The sequence below is a fragment of the Rhynchophorus ferrugineus genome, unplaced genomic scaffold, assembly GCF_030347505.1.
Source record: "Rhynchophorus ferrugineus isolate W39M unplaced genomic scaffold, kcgeb_rfMv2 rfM3, whole genome shotgun sequence".
NCBI classification, from domain to species: domain Eukaryota; kingdom Metazoa; phylum Arthropoda; class Insecta; order Coleoptera; family Curculionidae; genus Rhynchophorus; species Rhynchophorus ferrugineus.
This window is the reverse complement of record NW_027472582.1, coordinates 60,132,592-60,149,296: the sequence shown is the minus strand read 5'-3', so window position 1 is coordinate 60,149,296 and position 16,705 is coordinate 60,132,592. Positions and strand designations below refer to the sequence as shown.

Here is a 16,705-nt window from a genome sequence, read left to right as displayed (position 1 = left end):
AAATAATAAATACATTTAAGAAAAACATTATTTTGCGAGTATATAACTTTCAAAGATGTTATTTCTTTTGGAAGCCGTGGATGTACAATCGATTTTAATCAAATCATATCTGCTCTAAAACAATTTTTGAATCATTAGCCAAGTGTTTTATACATTAAGAATTTGTTTAAGACGTGGGTTAAACTACTAAGTTAAAAATCACTGCACATAAATTCGGAATTAATATACATAAATCTTAGTGAAATATACATAAACTCATACTAAGCCATGTTTATTTGTAAACATATAAGCTAACTTCTAAAGTTCGCCTTTAACCGCCTTATTATATTTTATTATTGTTAATTTTGGGAAATAAAAATATAAGCGGGTTATTATCTTCAGTAGCAATAACAAGGAAAATATGATAAAGAATTAAGACGCTTTTATTTAATATTGTATCGTAATTCATCACATAATATGCTAAGTATATATTCATCCCTTTTTAGTCTTCTGAATAAAAACAATAAACCAATTATTTTTCTAAATAAAGATTGCATTCCTTATTCAAATATTTTTCATTTACTTTTTCCCATCCTTGTTGAAGCAATTAAGGAGCATTTTGAAACACCCACATAAACAAGTAATGTTCCTTTTCGAATATATTTATTGAAGTGGATGTAGCAGACTATCTGGAATCGATCACAATACGTGATAATCGTAAGGGAGTGAAGTTGAACTTCCAAAAACCTGATAAAACGTCTGAAAAGACATAGCATATTAACGGATTTTAATACGGAGTTGTCCATTCTTATCACACATATTATGATATAATAATATTTATCTCAGATTATATAATGAGATTATAGATAATTGTTTCATATTCATATACTTTTTCATATTCAGCTCAAAGGCATCAATTGAAATCGCTAAATGATCTTTTGTAATGATGTAGATTGATAAGGCGTGTGAGCGTCCAATTTCTTAATCAATAAACTTTTTCTGTTTCTCTATTTGCAGTTATCACTTCTAAAACGTCGATTAGCTCCTAGACTCTAAAATTAGATGTAGAAAAGTTAAGCATCTCGCAAGTTTTAATAGTTTCTAGTTTTGTTTATTAACAATTCAACATCTTTTGAACCAAATAATGGTATATTTATTATGTCATACTAAAATATTACTTAATAAAAATAAAATCAAGATTAATTTATGATCACTCTAATATATATTTACACTAAGTTTATGTACTTTTAAAATATTAAGGATTAATATTAAAGAGATTATACGCTAACTTACAATTCAAATATTTTGCTACGAGTTATAATAAAGTGATGTAAATCTATGCAATATAATGTTTTAGATATCCAAATGATTATTTCGTTATCAAAAATTTTTAAATATTATTCATTTTTAAAGATGTTTTTAATTACGATTCGGTTACATGTTCGAACTTATCAGACAGAATTGTATCTCTTTTTATATTAAAAAATATTGTCTGGTATTAAAATAAATTTTCAAACTGCAATAGGCGACACATTATACATCTTTACGACGTAAGTTCAGTAACACTTTGGATAGACTATATATATTTGCATAAAAGCCTTCTTAAAAAGGAGTAGGTTCTATCTTCAACTGTATATTTTTTTATGTATGTTCACCGATTTCTCCCTCTATTATGAATCGATTTTCAAAAATCTATTTGTATTCGAAAGAATACACTTCCGAGGTGGTCCCATTGGAACCAAGTCGGGATCTGATGGTGGAATCCGGGAAAATCGAGGGAAACCCTCAAATTTCGAAGTCACGTACAATGTTTTCACATATTTTTTTATCTAAAACAATCAGATATTTGTGTATAATATTATTACTGAGCTTATGTGTCGGAAGACACAACTCCTCAACGGTTAGGAGTTTAAATATTATGGGGACGTACAGACATCTAATTGTATACTTTGAAGTTATTAAGATAAGTTAAATAGGTATTTTTCTATTTACAATATTATTTTAACTACTACCAACTGATCAGTTTGAAGTCTATGTCGAGCTCAAAAAATACAAAAATAATAATATAATTTTGTAACAAAAACACAAAATTAAATTACGAACAAAACAAATCTAATTTGTTGCTCGTACCGACCTTAAACTGATCAGTTGATAGTAGTTAAAATAATATTTTAATTAGATAAATAGGTTGAGGTAGGTATTAAGCTAAATTGTGTGTATATAGTAGAATATAAAATACGTCTAGCAGGCAGGTTAAATTATGTTTTTATTTAGTTATTACAACGATTATTATGCACATATTTTATTTTAAAACGTTTTTTTTTTGTGCTAAATATATAAGTTTGATTATTTTTTACTTTTTAGTGAGTTCCTTATTTATTTTTTGAAGTCGGTTCTATTTTTCAAAATATTTTATCCTTTTAAAGTTAATGAATTGCAATTTATTATAAATTTATAATAAAATATGTTTTATTTGCTTATATTAAGCATAACTTAACATATGTAATTATTTTAATATACTTATGATCATTTATTACATTTTCATTCATTAAGAAAAACTCCTTTGTATTCTGTATATATTTCACTTAAATATATTTCATATATAGTCAGGCACCAAAAACTATAACGAAACAACTGAATTCATTCATTTGGACTTTTGCTCCAAGGCAACGAAGGCTTTTTACCAACTTTTAAAATTATTATTACAGTTATAAGAAAATATTACATTATTCAACTACTGGTGTCTTTTGTTATTCAATACAAAAACCTTCTTTGTACACCTACTCTCATATATGACTTCAAAATCAAAATATTTATGCCCTCCAGAATTGACACCTTAATTTAACGAGCGATGCTCAACCAAAAACACAATACTTTAACGAATGATAACGGCTATAGGGGAAAAAGAACTAAACAAAACTTAAAAACCTATTAAACCCGCTAATAATCCATCCGACTTTATTGTCATCTATAAAAACCAAGCTGCATCTCGAAGGAACCTGCGTACATATGTTACGCGACAGGCTGTTTACATTTTTGTAGGTTGTAGCCCTCGTTAAAAATAGGCTTTTTCCGTAATTGTTATTATAAGAATTGTTCTTCGCGCCTAAAGGTTTGGTATGTTTATTACGCGGCTATATTCGGACAATGCTGTTTTAACAACTGTTGGTTCAAACACCTGTTAAGAGAATACAGCGTTCGTTAATTTATGGAGCACTATTTCAGTTGCAGAAGTAGATGCGTCAACTGGATTCTCAATCACTTAACTTAATTTTGCATGCATAAATCCAAAGAGGTATTCAGGACTAGCGAATTTCAGGTGATTTTTCAGAATTTTAGCTCACAAATATCAACCACTAAATGATATTTTGCGGGTCCATAAATTATTATAGAAATTGTGTAAGCACCCCAATTACTTCTACCCTTTTAAGTGTCCCTCAAAATTTCCATTAGTTCCGACATGTTTTATTGGCGATCTTAAAAAATAACAGGTCAATTGAAAAGTCAACATCGCTACTATAATTATATCGATATGTTTTTTTATATATCGATAACTTTTGTTATTGTGAATAAATGGATAATTAGGAATTTCGCGTGTTGATAAAATATTGCTTTTTAAAGGGACAAAATACAGTTGAAGCTAAAATCTGGCTTGATGCCGAGTTTTCAAACACTACCCCAGGAAAATCAACCATCAAGGATTGGTATGCTAAGTTTAGATGTGGTGAAATGAGTACCGAAGACGGTGAACGCAGTGGACGCCCAAATGTGGTTGTTATCGACGAAAAATCCACATAATTACTTTAAATGACCGTAAATTGAAACTAAATGAAATAGCAGGCACTCTAATATCTCTCACCGAAAAACGGCCGCATTCGAAGGAAAAGGAAGTGCTGCTTCACCAAGACAATGTGCCGTGTCAAAAATCCATGGATTGGGCTTCGAATTGCTTCCTCATCCACCGTATTCTCCAGATCTGGCCTCCAGCGACTATTTCCTGTTCTCAGATCTCAAAAGAATGCTCACTGTGAAGAAATTTTCGTCGAATGAAGAGGTGATCGACGAAACTGATTCCAATTTTGAAGCAAAGGACAAATCGTACTACAAAAATGGTATCGAAAAGTTGGAATGTCGTTATAATCAGTGTATCACCCTTGAAGGGAATTATGTTGAATTATTGTTGAATATATTATTCGACTGAATGATCGACTTCCTGATCATAAATGGATATTTCCCAAATAACATCGAATCTCATTTAACTCAATACAACAAACATATACTGTTTAAAATGTCACTTTATAAATATTATGAACATATGGTTTATATTCGGTTATTGTATCTGTATTATGTTATAACTAATATTTTATAACATTTTTACCATTTTTAAAAAACTTGGCAAATCAAAAAAATACCTTTAAAGTTTTTAGATGCTGGATCACTATATCTCCGAAAACAATTTAAAATTAGAAAAATCCGCTTGGATAAATTAAAAAATATGAAAATCGATTTTTTAAAATTTCCTAGACTAGAATATCCCCTTAAATAGATCTATTATGATTCTTCAATTTGCTTATAAGGAAACAAATATATATATCCAAATACCACTTTATTACTTATTATAATTAAATTATAATAAATTTTCAACATTTTTATATGAGAATTCAGTAAACAAGAAATGGTAACTTGTACATTATTTATTTAACGTAATGAACGAAAATGTTGTAAATGATCACAAAAAAGTATATTAAAATAATTACATATATTAAGTTATGCTTAATATAAGAAAATAAAACATATTTTATTATAAATTTATAATAAATTAAAACTCATTAACTTTAAAGGAATTAAATATTTTGACAAAATTGAAATTTGAAATTGAAAAATTGACTTTAAAAATAAATAAGAAATACATTAAAAAGTAAAAAATAATCAAACTTAGCTTAATACCTACCTAAACCTATTTATTTTTTTACCACTACAATTTTACAATATTATCAGGTTAAAGTCAGTACGAGCAACAAATTAGATTTGTTTTGTTCTTAATTTAATTTTGTGGATATGACACAAAATTATATTATTATTTGATCTTGATATACTGATCAGTTGGTAGTAGTTAAAATAATATTGTAAATAGATAAATACCTACCAGCTTACCTTAATTACTCCAAAGTATACAATTAATTGTCTGTGCGTCCCCATAATATAAAGAAATATCCTCTAACCCCCAACCGTTGAGGAGTAGTGTCTTCCATCACATAAGCTCATTATATACAATAACATTATATACAAGATCTTATTATTTTAGATAAAAAATATGTGAAAACATTGTATGTTACTTTGAAATTTGAGGGTTTGCCTCAATTTCCCCGGATTCCACCATTAGATCTTGACTTGGTTCCACCTCGGAAGTACACTATTTCGAATAAAAAAAAATTAAATCGATCAACGAAATGTCCATTTTAAATCAATCATTATCAATTTGGGTTGAGCTTTGGCGTCGTCTATGTACGTAAATTCGTCGATAACCTCTTATCACCTTGAAGCTAACTTCTTCCGCGATGGCATTTGTATATTGCCAGAAAGATATATTAAAGATTAAATTTGTTTATTTTTTTATATAAATAAAATGTATGTTATGTTGAATATATGTGTAATATATGTTGGAAATCTATAAGAATTATAACCAGCATCTTTTCTCAAGATGATTTTGTAACGCAAAATAGCGTCAATAATATGTATTTTACTATAAATGTTCATTATTTTGTCTTCTATTATTTCAGTTAAAAATTTCCCTGGCAGAATACCAAATGTCCAGCCGCCATCCATTACCAAACCCAAACTAGAATCCAACTCAACTCAAAAATCAACTCTTTTATTGGTAAGTATCGTTCTTTTTATTCTAAGAATACTTTTGGAGAAATATTATCAAAATCTTCGCTAATGTCTTAATTGTAGTGTTATAATAAAATACTGATGATACTATGTTTTATTCTCAGAAAAACCAAACAGTCCTTTTGACAAGCTCGGAGCTAAAAGTGCCACTATCAGTGACTACGGCTGTTATCATAGTAATTCTTCTTCTTATTACTATATACGTTGTATGCACGAGAAAGATTAAAAGAAGAAATGAAACGGTAAGTGATTTTCATAGTTTATTACAATTTTTTGATACTATGTCTTATTGAAGTCTTGTAGAAGTTATCGCTGTTTTCGACCCTCTAACGGTGCTTTTTGATTATATTAGGTACTTGAATGTATTTTGATCGATGAATTTAACCGAACTGTTTAAACCTATTGTTTTGACATTTTACTACATAAAATAAGAGTTTTTGTTTTACTATCATTGAGTTATTGAGTATATACAGGCCTCCGTAAAACACATTGCATTATCAACATTTTTCTTTAATTTTTTCAATTATTAGTTTGAAGTAATCTGTTATCCAGGCCCATAATACATGTTTAGAATATGGTGATGCTGTTCCATCATATTCCAATTGTCGATTTTGGTTTCAGTATATTGAAAGTGGCGATTGTGAGCCACAATGATAAAAAACGGACTGGAGGATCAAAATTCGGCGACAATTTTTTGTAGAAGACTTTTTGAAAAAAAAACCCTTCTCAAACTCCCAATATTTCTAAGACATCTTGACAGTTTATGAATCAACTGTTTGAATACATACGATAGAAAAAGTCCGATTTAAGGGAAAATGGCGAATACACTGAAAATGCCATTTGACTGTTTCAACATCGATATTACATCGCTTTCCAGGCAAAAAGAATAATTTTCTGTGACTATTATGAATGACGATGAAAATAGATCTACTAGGACGATCAGAAATGCGTTAGCCCCTGAAAGTCATCCCCATCGACATCTACCAACTTCTGTTGGGCACATTAAATGGCGTATTGTTGCAGAAAAACCAGCAATAGCGAGTATCAGGCGCGAAGTTATCCTCTTGTATGACAAGGCATCACGTTGCTAGAGCTGTGAACAATGCATTATGTTGTGAATAATGCAAATCGATTCGTCATAGTATACTTGGCTAGTCCAGGGCTATGTTACCAGAAAGGGATGAGAAAAAGCTGCGAAAATATATAAAATAGAAAATTAAATAGATGATATATAAAATATGTTATTTTAGTCAATTAAAATTAAGTTCAGATATATGCATTAATTGATAAACAAGAATCTCTATCTTTTTTTGTCATATACATGTATGTATTCGTCGTTAAATATGTATATGTTTATATATTTGTTATATTTCAAACTGTATTTTTTCTTATCTGTTATTAAGTAGTATATCTAATATCGTAAAATAGGAACAACATTTCGTAAAAAACCTAGTCGTCTCTGGAAAGGTTGTACTTTTTTGTTAGTCAATTATTTTTAATTCCTAATGGCGTTGTTAAAAAACATCTCAATGTCTTTATGTAATCTAAAATGTATATAAAAATATCTATTTCTCTATGTCTGTGTATAAAAATGCATTATATAATATATTATAAATGTTAATTTATAATTAAACTACTTGGTGATAAAGTTAAAATAATGAAATATTTTATAAACTGCGCACTACGTTTCATCTAATAACAATATAATAATCGAATTATATATCGATTATGCCTAAAGTTAGAATTTTAATCTAAACGAGAGCTTGTAATACAAACACTTGCTATGCTACCAATTGAAAACAAACAAGAGTATCACCCTGCCGTTGTGACGTACCGTATATACGTGTTATATATAAGTCATGACATGTGTAGTGCTTAAAAACAAAGACTTTTATATTATTACAAGAAGTGGTGATTTATTAAAATGCCGATAAAAAAAGGTAATCCTGCTTTACTTTACTAAAGTATATCAAGGGATGCTTTGAAATATTGCAAAAGGATTGCCGATCCAACGCCAGCGTGACCGCTCTTTTCCATAATCCGTTACTCTTATTTTAAAGCTATTTCTTACGGATAGAGGTTGGGACTCATTGGAACGACCGAACGGAAAATACAACCAGTTCAAGAGTTTTTGTATCAGTCACATTTTATTTTTTATTTATTGTATTATTACTGGCCGTTACCGACTAACGTACAATTTGTCTTTACAATAACTTAAAAGTAATCTAGTAGAACTCCTCGGTCTTATCTTACTGTCTGGTGTAATAACGTTTATGTATTAACGCTGCTATTTTAACACAAGATCAAATGGTTTGATTATTTTGAGCCTGCGTCCTGTTCTGGTGTTATGCAAGAGTTGTAGTACTTCAATATTCAGGCGGTGTCTGAAGGTCTCGGTGTAAGTAAGCAGTCCTGTAGTATCAGGGTGCAGCTACAGCTTGTAGAGTAGGCTTACCCTTGGTCGACCAGTGTATTGTTTCAGCAACATTCCCAGTAGTCTATGAACAAGGACGACATGTCCATACCTTATCGAAGCTTTGTGCTATATCTTGGAATATACCTGAACATTATTGTTATCTTCATAGGCTTTTTCAATTACATCTGTTATTCTATGCATCTGTAAGTAATATATAAGCTATTAGACTACTTTCTATAGGATTAAAGTTCATTCCAATTTTGAGTATATTCAAAAACTCTCTCTATTTGCCTAGCTTTACTTCAATACATTTCCTTAAAAGTTATTAAGCACCAACATAAATATTGTCCACCATAATTAACCAGCTATATATAAGGACAAAATATAACAAACATTTTAGCATATTAATGGATATAATTATGCTAGAATTATTTTACAACAGACATGACATAAAATTGAAATAATGATAAAAACCTCACTAATTAGATATTCGCTCACGAGCTATATTTGCCCACACAGGTACTGTCTTCAAACGAATATGCTTCACCTTATAGATGATAATTAAAGGACCATAATTAAAAACCAAAATATTATCGACTGTCGCATTATCTGTCGCTGTAAATCAGAAGAATAAAGTAAATGTAATCACTAATAGACGAGAATAAATTTAATTCAGAAATCTGGCAGAAGAAAAATATTCAAAGCAAACCAGGTTATTCTAAATATTTATCTTATGAATTATTCTGTATAGCTAAGAAACTTGGATCATCAAGAGACAATCCACAATGGTTTGGACATCTTTGTTATCAAGAGTGATTCCTCATAAATACTATGGAGCAGTCTATTGCCTCAGCATCTATCCGAGATATTTTTGCACGTAAAAGGCAACCCATGGAAATGAAAAAAAATCTAAATAGTGGCGCCACTCAGGCTCGCCAGTGGCAAGTAAGGAATTTCAAACAGACAGACTTTTTCTACTGTCATAAATGTCATAGTCAGCATTTTTTGAGATAATAAGGAGATGGTTCAACCTCATCTCCCTCGTTATACCCAGAAACTTTTGATAAACTTGGGGTAGACTGCCATGGCCGAGGCACCTTACAGTCCGAATATTGCGCCTAGTGATTATAACTTATTCCCCAAGTTAAAGGAACACTTGAATGGCCAACGCTTCTAAGACATTGGAATAGGAGCACCATCTAGAAAATGCCATAGAAAATTATGGCGATTAAATAGAATAATAGAGCAAAGTTTCTTCTCTCCAACGGTGTGATTTTCTATGAGAAAAAATTGTTTTATAAATAAAATTGATGGGAACCTTATTTCTGGATCAAGATTTATGCTAATTACTGTTACATTATTTAATTGTATCCTAAGAAAAGAAGAAGTTCATGAACTTCATTTTAAAAAAACCTAACACATAAAAATATGTTTGTACATTTATAGACTCTGTGTTATAGTCTCCATAACGGAGTCTATCCAGTAGGTAATCTCAGAACCTGTAAATGCCAATAGATTATGTCCCAAAAATCGTAATAGGGGACATAGGTGGTTCGCAACCCACGTTATTAATTTTTTACAAACAATCTCTACGTTTTTTTATTCACGTTATATAAACATTTCGAAATAACCAGAAAGAAAACCATTCCTAAATAGAAATGTTTTTATTTCCGAATAATATCAAATGCCATTTCTTCTTACCCACATGATTAAATTTAAATTATTTAACTTCAGGCAAGCAAAAAGAATTTTTTATAGGTAATTTGATTGTGGTCTTTAATAAAATACATTCTACGATATTACGAGCGTTGTTCGCTATGTTCTTAGAAAAAAAAATTGAAAATAAAATATGTTAGATTTTTTGTTTTAAACGTATTATAATTACAACTCTAAGTATTATAAATTTTCAAGCGCTTCTCTTATATATTTAAGTCATATGAACAATTATCCCATCAAGTCGATATAAAAGCCACGGAGGATCAAATCTAATAAATACTAGGGATATTGTAATAATACAAACTTTCATTGTATGATTTTAGACATCGAAGCTACCCATATATGCAACCGCATCTCACCAATTATCTTGATAAAAAATTATCCTTTTCTTGTGGACCTTACCTTGAACCATTATAAATATATTTAAACGATTGTAAACAACAACACAAACAAGACCAATATTTTTCTATATCTCTAAGTAAAAATAATTTAAAAAATATTGTAACATTAGACAATTGTACCAAACCTCGCGCATTACCTGCAAGATTCATTCGCGGGTGTATATATGGTGGCCTAAGGAGTCATATGGGTCGCTACCCGATACGTTCGTGAACCACCATCTAATCGTTAACAGTAGATCTAAAAATTCGACGCCATTTAAATATATAGCTCTTAACAAAAACAACCAGTATTTCAAGAAGTTACACGGGGTAGTGTCTTTGGACCACTCCTATATCTGCTCTATAGTGCTGATATCCTAACAATAGAAGAAAGAGTACTTGGAACGTTTGCCGAAGACATAGTTATCATAGCAAAAGATGTATCTCTATCTAAAGCTGTAGAAAAATTTACAATCTAGTACAATCAATAGAAAGTACAAGATCTACAAATAGACTAAATACTGGAAGATACAGGATACCCAATTCTTCAAGCAGAAACAGCTAAATACCTTGAAATATATCTCGATGGTAGGATAAATTCCACATGGTATAACAAAATTCCACACGAACTGGAAATATCATGTTAGACAAAAACAGAGCAGATTAGACTCAAAAGTCAAGCAACTGAATTGGTTAGTTGGAAGATTCTCTCAAATTGACCTAAAATTAAAGAGATTGGTTTATCAGTCAATCATAAAGCCAATTTGGTCCTATGGAGTGCAAACATAGGGTTGCACTAAGACATCAAACCAACTAGTAATCCAACGCAAAAGCAAAGTTCTACGATTAATTACCAATGCTTAAGGCTACGTAACCAATGAAGAGCTGCACGATGACCTCGGAATCAAAGGGATACACAACCTTAGCTTAAGTAGATTAGTTTTATTTTAATTTGCGAAATACATACTGATGTATTAATCCCATAATCGCATTGTTTGTATATTAATGCAATTACAAAGGAACAATAGTAATTATCTAATTTGTAAATTAACATTGTACTAAGCATATCTAATGTAAGATGTAATTAATAAAAAAAACACTTCAAAAAAACTCAGCGATGTGGAGGGATTTATTGTTAAAACGTTGATTTTGACGTAATTCGCTTCAAAGAAGCATTATAAAAAGATATTTAATTTTTTAACTCAAATATTAAAAACTAAGGCAGCAGCGTTGAAGCCGGCAAACTTTCAAAAAGTTTCATTATATAAAGGAGAAAAAATACTAGGGAACTAAAAACATCTTCGTTATTGAAAAATTTCCTTTGCAAAAGAAAACATTTTTTACTTAACTCGTTTTGTTTCAAGAAATGCGCAATTGTAAGTCAATGACTAAAAATAAACATTATAATTATAAATATAACAGAAATTATGGCAATAAAAGTGTATTAAACTGTAGTCTATATTACATGTTCCTTCACCAAATAAGCAATTTGTCTTAAGCATTGTTACACCAGACATTACAACCTTAGCTATAGAAATATCACTTTTCTAGTATTATAAAGAAAGTAGCAAGAGTTTAAGTTGGATTACCAGCAATGTAAATATGATAATTGTCAATTATTATCAATAGTATTAGGCACTTGCATGTACTGTGATCAAATTTCACATTAAAAGGGTATTCATTGCGAGAAATGTATACATTACACATCAGTGGCAGCAATTCAAAAATCGATCCAAGTTTTCATTCACATAGAATTTCCCATTCGAGCTGTAATAATGCATGCTTCACAATTTATTATACATACATATTATATTCACACAATCATCAAATACGCCACATATAATTCCTCTTTTTGCTTCACAAGCAATGAAACCTCAAGATCTGGAAACAGTTGGTTCATAAGAAACTAAGCTGCCTGAGAAGTTCTTTGAGAATTTGGATATTTATCCAATAAGTCTTTCAATTCATTGTCTTCAATATTTTTATCAACTAGACAGTTTTTGCAACAGATGTTGCCTCACTATAAGTTTCTAAAAGTGCTTGATTTGTTTCGACAGCAGATTCTTTCAAATCAAACAACAAAAGTCGAAAATATGTCGATAATGCCGATAATATCATTTTGAAAGCTTCATGATTAGTGGAAAAAATGTTACTGGTCAACATTTAACACTTTCTCGTTGATATTTCAGATTTTGCTGATAGATACGGCTAATATAATATAGAGGTGTATAGAAACATCTTCCTGACTAGCAATAACCATACAACACAAACTTATACTAAAACTAAATATATAATAAAACATTTAACATTTTTTAGTTGATTTTAAATCAATAGTATAGCTTATAATCCCGAACCATCGAAAAATGTTCAAAGATCAAAAGATCAAAGCTTTGACAACAAACCTGGTTCGGTGATTTAAATTGTATATATCATATATATATATATATATATATATATATATATATATATATATATATACATATATATATATATATATATATATATATATATATACATATATATATATATATATATATATATATATATATATATATATATACATATATATATATATATATACATATATATATATATATATATATATATATATATATATATATATATATATTATCATATATATCACATTTGTTTCTTGGAATTAAAGTTTAAATACATTTATAAACTTATATTGATAATAACAGGAACAAAACTTATAATTTAAAAATAATTAAAAGAGCTATTAAGTTAAATAGGTTTATATTACTTATTCTATAATGATAATATATTAAAAAGAAAAGATGACTAATAATATTATTATGTGATATTCCAGGCTTCACCTATGATCTTGAAACGGAGCTTATTGATACCAGAAAGATACGCTCCAAACCCTCAGTATTCCGCTTGCTGCAGTACGGACGTCCCTGTCATTAGAAAAGAAACTTTAAAATTCCTAAACGAATTAGGCGAAGGCTGTTTTGGAAAAGTTTATAAGGGTAAGTACAAAAGTAACTAGTAAAAAGAAATATTTTAGACCTGCGTATATTTTATATCGAATAAATTACAGGAAAAATTAAAGTGAGTCAGTAAGTTACTTTTGAACCCATTTTTTACTGAATAATCGGCTGCAATTATATTTGATTATTACACTATAATTTTACTTTATTATTGCATTTAGCGTGTCCCCATAAAAAATTAAGTAAGCTAATTCCAAACTTAGAGATCCCACAGAGACCAGCATTTGTCGCCCGTAATGTATCAGTTTTGAAATTTCTGATTTATTTTAAATGTGACTGATGGTTCCATTAAAATGAAAGTATTCATTGCAGCGAACATTGCCTTTATTTTAATTCTAGAACATATAGAACAGAGAGACCTAAAAAATGAGCCATAAATACATGATTCTTTGTGTCTGGATTATTTTCTTGTAACTAGATATTGGATATATACTCCAAACATATGAATATTGTCTGCAACCCACTGTTACATACAAATCAGTACCCAGAAATTCCTATCACATACATATTTTTAATAATCGGTATGAACACTAATATAAATATATACAAATTTAACATACCCTATTAAACACTGTTAATTAACTATTTATATTTTATAAACCACACCATTATGTAAGCTTTGTAAATTGCCCGATGCGGGTAATTTTCTCGATTATTTTATCCAAATCCAATTTTAATTACGTTTTACAATTAAATTTGAACTAATAATACATAGTATACTTACATACTTTTAACTGGAATTAATATATATTCACAAACACTAGAGTATTTTTCGAATTTGACCAAATTTACTTCATAAGTAATTAAAAACATAACAGAAAAATTATCAACTATAATGGAAAATATAAAGGAAAATATTAGTAAACAAAAATATTACAATATCGACCAAAAAATATATCGATATTTTTTCAACATCTCTCGTTATAGAATTTATAACACTGTATATGGATTACAATAACAAATTTATAAACTTGAAACTACTGAGGCATATTGAAAATCTTCTGAAATCTTAGTACAAACAATATACTCATTCTTATTATCTATTAGTCATCTACACAGGTTTAAGTAGTATCATTAATATTATGTAAATTGTCCATATAAAGTTACAGTTAAGACTTTTCACGAATTCTAATGAAAGAAGGGTTTCCTGATTTAGTTCTTAACAAAGCACCTACTTCATTTATCACAATTTTCTACAAAATAGCAGTGAAAGACAAGTATTTTGTTTAGTCAGTAACAGTCAGTAAGTCGTTTGCGTCAAATTTTCCTCCAGAGCTTGCAGAATATACATATTCATCTATAAATTCTCAATTGTCAAACAGTCTGAGTACCTCCAATTAATAAATCTTATACCAATAATTAAAAGCTTGATTAAATACAACATCAACACTAACAATATTTTTTCATTATTGGCATTTACATAAATTCTGCTATTCTGGGGGATTATGTAGCTCATATTAACGTCCACCTGTCATTCGATATTCTAAGACATTATGCCCATGAACAAACAGAAAGCAGTCATATCTTTCAGCATAGTCAAGGATTTCTTCCCGATTACTTAACATATAATACTTTAGAATAATGGTGTATCATACATTTATTTTTCATATAACCATCTTAGTTATGTGACGTTTGGCTCAGTTTCGCTTTAACCATTGTGTTTTGTAGACGTCCAAATTTTATTATGTATGAATATATGCCACAAAAACAAGCAGAAATAGTGACAATACTTATTGAAAATAATGGTTATTGCCACTCGGCGGAAAATGTGTCAAAAATATCCTAATTGTCCAGTGCCTCACAAAACCACAATTTATCGTTTACATGCGAATTTTCGACAGAAAGGTACGACAGAAGACAGACCTGGTTCTGAAAGACAACGGACGTCTCGTGACACTAAAAATGTGGCTCTGGTGAGTGATAATGTTGCAGAGTCTCCAGAAACATCAATTCAGAGACGCGGTTCCCAGTTACACATTTCTGCACGCAGTTTAAGACGAATTTTGAAAACTGATTTGAAAATGCTCCCGTACAAAATTCAATTTGTTCAAAAATCACTACCGAGAGATCCTGATCAACGAGTTGACTACAGTAATGCAATCCTAAGGCTGTTTGTATGTTTTTCTAAATTAATAATAAATCATGAAGCCCATTTTCTTCTCAATGAGCACGTCAATAAACAGAAAAGTTGGTTTTGGGGAACACAGAATCCTCAATTAACTAATTAAACATCATTGCATCCACTAAAACCAACCAAACAAAACAAGTGTGTTGTTGTATTCATGCTGGAAACACCATTGGTCCCTATTTTTTTTTAAATGACCAAGGTGTTACAGTTACTATTACTGCTGAACGGTACCAAGACACGATTCGAAATTTTCTTGTGCCTGAAATAGAAGCGCGAGAACTAGAAGATATATGGTTTCAGCAAGATAGAGCCACAACGGACAATTCAATTATTGAATGACGTTTTTCCACGAAGACCAATTTCGCGAAGTGGCGCTTTAGCATGGCCAGCCAGATCTCCGGATTTAACAGCACCAGACTTTTTCTTATGGGGTTTTTTGAAATCAAAAGTTTAAGTGAATAAACTCCAAATGATCCAACATCCACAAGATCAAATAAACTTGTTATGAAAATCATACTTATCTTTTCTTTGATCTAGGAAAGAAAAATATTGAAAGAGAAACTTTATGTATATCGCTGGTCTTTTATACTATTTTGAACAGCATCGAGCCAAACTACAGCGCCCTCTACTTGTTCTTCTTGTTTTCTACATACTAGAAGTTGGCTCTTTTATCGGCATGAATCATATATTTAACCACCCTTTGAGTTTTTGTCTCGTGCTACACCGACTTTTCATCTTCAGTCACCTAATATATATTGAAAAGTTGCCACTATATGTAAAATACAATAGCATTGATTCCATATCTTACTTTTTGTCCTTTCTTAGTGGCATTTATGTTTGCTCTAATTTAGTCGCCACCATCAACTATCAGATGATGGAGTACAAACCGTTTAACAACCTTCTTCACAATAAATGTTCTCGCAGCATTGATTAGGCATGCCGAAAAAATATCGATATATCGATATGTTTTGAAAAAACTATTTTTTATTAAAATTATTATCATTAGGTAATTTCAGCCGATATTTTTTCATCGATATACCGTTTTTTTTAATTAAATATATTTCTTAAACATTATGAAAAAATCATTTAATTATCTTTATTAAACTTTTTAAATTGGTACCTAATTTTAATCCAACATCCGATGCAACATCAACAAGATCAAATAAACTTGTTATGAAAA

General features: G+C 29.8%; 1 protein-coding gene across 4 annotated transcripts in view; it reads left to right on the top strand.

The window, feature by feature from the left end:
- LOC143193050 (high affinity nerve growth factor receptor) overlaps positions 1–16,705 on the top strand; it is a 285,362-nt gene that overhangs the window by 223,046 nt on the left and 45,611 nt on the right. For all 4 annotated transcript variants that reach the window (XM_076398989.1, XM_076398986.1, XM_076398987.1 and 1 more), the window contains 3 exons: positions 5,760–5,857; positions 5,976–6,113; positions 13,214–13,376. In XM_076398989.1, coding sequence (XP_076255104.1) covers positions 5,760–5,857; positions 5,976–6,113; positions 13,214–13,376 — 399 coding nt within the window. The remainder of the gene's footprint in view (positions 1–5,759; positions 5,858–5,975; positions 6,114–13,213; positions 13,377–16,705) is intronic.